This window comes from Olea europaea, unplaced genomic scaffold, assembly GCF_002742605.1.
Source record: "Olea europaea var. sylvestris unplaced genomic scaffold, O_europaea_v1 scaffold2471, whole genome shotgun sequence".
In the NCBI taxonomy this organism is placed as follows: domain Eukaryota; kingdom Viridiplantae; phylum Streptophyta; class Magnoliopsida; order Lamiales; family Oleaceae; genus Olea; species Olea europaea.
This window is the reverse complement of record NW_019242924.1, coordinates 198,074-201,412: the sequence shown is the minus strand read 5'-3', so window position 1 is coordinate 201,412 and position 3,339 is coordinate 198,074. Positions and strand designations below refer to the sequence as shown.

At 35.8% G+C, this 3,339-nt stretch overlaps 2 protein-coding genes across 3 annotated transcripts; both read right to left on the bottom strand.

The window, feature by feature from the left end:
• Positions 1–322: 322 nt before the first annotated feature.
• Positions 323–2,125, bottom strand: LOC111382324 (GATA transcription factor 18-like). 2 transcript variants are annotated; one of them, XM_023006262.1, is made up of 4 exons: positions 1,512–2,125; positions 1,057–1,143; positions 829–962; positions 323–455 (listed from the first exon to the last, which is right to left on the bottom strand). In XM_023006262.1, the coding sequence occupies exons 1-4, from the start codon at positions 1,764–1,766 to the stop codon at positions 350–352; spliced, it is 582 nt and encodes a 193-aa protein (XP_022862030.1). In that variant the 5' UTR covers positions 1,767–2,125; the 3' UTR covers positions 323–349. The 2 variants fall into 2 exon arrangements, with proteins under 2 accessions (XP_022862030.1, XP_022862031.1); XM_023006263.1 differs by having other exon boundaries at positions 829–959; positions 1,512–2,124.
• A 494-nt stretch (positions 2,126–2,619) lies between these two features.
• LOC111382321 lies at positions 2,620–3,301 on the bottom strand. Its single transcript, XM_023006257.1, has 3 exons — positions 3,235–3,301; positions 2,883–2,955; positions 2,620–2,803 (listed from the first exon to the last, which is right to left on the bottom strand). Exons 1-3 carry the CDS (start codon positions 3,299–3,301, stop codon positions 2,620–2,622), a joined length of 324 nt encoding a protein of 107 aa, XP_022862025.1.
• Positions 3,302–3,339: the final 38 nt, after the last annotated feature.

Below are 3,339 nucleotides of genomic sequence, written 5' to 3'. Positions count from 1 at the left end.
TGCTAAGTAGATATATGTCACATTTGATTGCCCAACAGATGATACAGACCAATATATAATGGTAACAGCTGCCAAACAGATTTCTTTATCTACTCTTCAAGTTTGAGATGTTACATAAAAAAGCCTTTTGTTAAAAAAAGTATCATATAATAGTTCCCTGAAAGCTTCAACAAGAATGCATTTCCATTTTCTAGAGAGAGAATGACAACAGAAAGATGGAAAGCATAAATCAATGCAACCACAAACCATGATACAGAATGCTACATGATAAAAGAATAACAAAAAATAAAAATGATAAACTGGGTGTTGAAGCAAGCAGCTATTATCAAATGAAGAATAAGTTCCATACTCACACTGGTTCTGCATGAGAAGTGTCATGGCCTGAAACCCAAATATCATCAGATGTTTTGGGACTCTCCTTTACAGAGGTAAATTGGCCATTTTTACGGTGCATCCTGACAGATAATTCATTGAAACATATAACTAATTATACAGTGAAACAAAGGTATTAACTTTAGTAGAATATAACTGAAAATCAGTTTTCTATAATACTCCACTCAGTTTTTCTGTCCATGTTTGTTAAGTAATGTATAAACACTAATGAGCAATAATGCCTTTCCACAGTTCCTTTCACGTTATAGTTGACCACCTAGAAGTGCAACTTTCTAATGTTCCCTTCTCTGCTCTCGTCAATGTCAGATTTTGTCAAGAAAATCTAGTCAACAGTAGTCTCTAACTAAACAAACCAACCGTAGAAGTATTCTCATAGAAAGCAACAAAATGAAAAGAACAGCTCATAATACTTTCTAGGCTGTAAATAAAACTCACCTCTGAGCAACTTCTTTTCGGCAAGTGTACCTAATCTTCTTCTCAAAGCATCTCTCTTTCCGCTTCTCGCGGAACCTAACCAGAGATGCAATTCTACTAGAAACAGTAGGACTCAAACCATCATCTACCGCCTGCTGTCCATTTCACAGGAAACATCAACAATTACCTTAAAACATTTTGTAACATTAAATTTATATTAAAAACCATACACCAATATATAGCCAATACCTTGTTATTCTGTTGTAATGGAAATTCTGAGCTGAGTATACTACTAGGCATTTCTTGGCCTCCCAGTAGTAATAACACTGCTTGCACCTATAAAATGTTCATATATACAAACGACCTATATCACCATCAACATAGAAACAGCATGAAACGGTCAATCAATTAATCAATATATTTATCCATTTATTAACTCATTCAGCCACTATTAAATCCATCATCACCAGCAAAATAAACAACAACAAACAAAAATAGTACAAAAGCACGAATTCCATAAAACATTACAAATGCATCAATCAGTAACTTTATCCATTTATTCACTCGTTCAGCTACTATTAAATCAATCTTCTTGAGTAAAATAAAATAAAATAGCACAAAAGCGTTAAAATCAATAAAATAATTTATTAATTCCATTACTCAAACGCTGAAAGTAATAACTATATCACAGAAAAAATTTAAACCTTTTCAGGAGTGACGGCAGGAAAAACATAAACTTCCCCCTCGAAGGAGATGCTGAGCTCACTAGTCCTTGATGCGGGGGTTCTCGACTGATAATTTACAGGAATTGCCATTGGTGGCGACATTTCCTCACTACTAATCTTCTCCTCGCCGCCACCGCCACCGCCACCGGCTTGAAATCCACCGCCGTTATCATGCATTCGTATTGGCGTGATCATACAGTCCTCCCCATACGGCCTCGGTTTCATCGCATCCATTTATTTATACACACACATATGCATGCATGTATGTAACTATATACACATATATATCTGCTTGTTTGCTGAGTACATATATGTATTGTGTGTGTGAGAAAAACGGAAGAGAAATTGGAACCCTAACCCTAAGGGAACGATGTATGAAATTGTGAAGACATTGATTATAGTGAATTTAAGACTGCTTTTGAAGTAATTAAAATCTGATTATGAATAAGTGATTATTGAGGGAATGGATATACTAAAAAAATTGGGGAGAGCATATGAAATCAGCAAAAATGGCTCACGTGATGGGGACAGAGGTGGGGTCCAGTAAACGCATAGAATGGGCAGGGGTACACCAGCGTCAGACCAAACGGTGAATTTTGTTTCATGATTTGAAAAGAACAATCGAGCTGGGTGTACGGAATCCAGTTCACAGACCTTACAGAAGTCTCAAAATGGATGGGGTCAGAATTTTTTTTGTCGTTTTTTATCACGTTGGGTCTCGCAGTGGGGCCGACCCATTGTGAGCAGGGGTGGACGCAGACATTTTAAATTAGAGAATCAGTAACGAACTTTTAAAAAAGTGATGAAAAATTAGAATAAGATATATCTTATTACAATTGCTCTCTACGTGTTCTCATACTTTGATAGCGTTTCATAATTACATTATTTTCAATATTATCAAAAACATCTTTTTCAATATATGCAATCAAACTATCATTCAACCATTGATCTCCGATTCGATTGCGCAGACGATTTTTGACGTAAGTCATCGCAGAAAATGCTCTCTCGACTGTAGCAGTAGCCACGGGAAGAACTAAGGTTAGTGTCACAAGTTTGTAGACTAACGGATACACTTCATGTTTTTTCTTCACAACCAATTTCTGTCCAAGCTCGCTCCTTGTAATTCTTCAAAGTTTTCAGAAGTGCGCATATCAAGAATATATATATCTAGTTGATCATCAAGTTCTAGGATATCTGCTGCATCAAAATCTACCGGATAATACTGACATAGTCGAATCAATTTGATCTTGTCAAAAGCAGCAAATGAATTACTTGGAGATAAACATGCAAACACAAATAAGCAAGTCACTATTTACTTCAGAAAAACGATCATTCAACTCTTGAAGTTACATATCAATGACGGCATAAAACATTTCCACACGAAAATGATGCAAATTTGTCACTGTCTCACGCCGTGGACGACCTACAGTTACGAACATATCATCCATATCGGGAACATTGATCTTGTGAGTTTCACAAAATGAACAAATCACTCCCAAAAAAGAATCTCATCCATCATCTCTCATGGTTTGGAGTTGTGTTTTACATATTTGCACCAATTTCATAGCATTGACAATATCTTGATCTTTTCTTTGTAATGCTCCTGACAATTCGTTTGAAATCCCTAAATTTTTTTTCATGAGATGTAGATTAAATGCAAATTCAAATCTTAACATCAACTCCAATGAAATGCATATATCACCTCTTGTTCCGGTACTTGTAGTATCAGTAGCAATCATCTCAATGACGTCGACTATAGTTGAAAACATGGCAATCAAGTTAATTAAACAACTATAGTGAGAGCCCC

Bases quoted from the DNA above. Each gene is read 5' to 3' on its own strand.
- LOC111382324 (XM_023006262.1), bottom strand. From the start codon at position 1,766: ATGGATGCGATGAAACCGAGGCCGTATGGGGAGGACTGTATGATCACG. The intron at 1,144-1,511 runs GTTTAAATTTTT...AACATTTTATAG, and splicing joins CTGCCGTCACTCCTGAAAAG to GTGCAAGCAGTGTTATTACT. The intron at 456-828 runs GTGAGTTTTATT...ATTATCTGTCAG, and splicing joins CGAAAAGAAGTTGCTCAGAG to GATGCACCGTAAAAATGGCC.
- LOC111382321 (XM_023006257.1), bottom strand. From the start codon at position 3,301: ATGTTTTCAACTATAGTCGACGTCATTGAGATGATTGCTACTGATACT. The intron at 2,956-3,234 runs GTGATATATGCA...TCGTAACTGTAG, and splicing joins TACAAGTACCGGAACAAGAG to GTCGTCCACGGCGTGAGACA. The intron at 2,804-2,882 runs GTAACTTCAAGA...TTTATCTCCAAG, and splicing joins TTTTATGCCGTCATTGATAT to TAATTCATTTGCTGCTTTTG.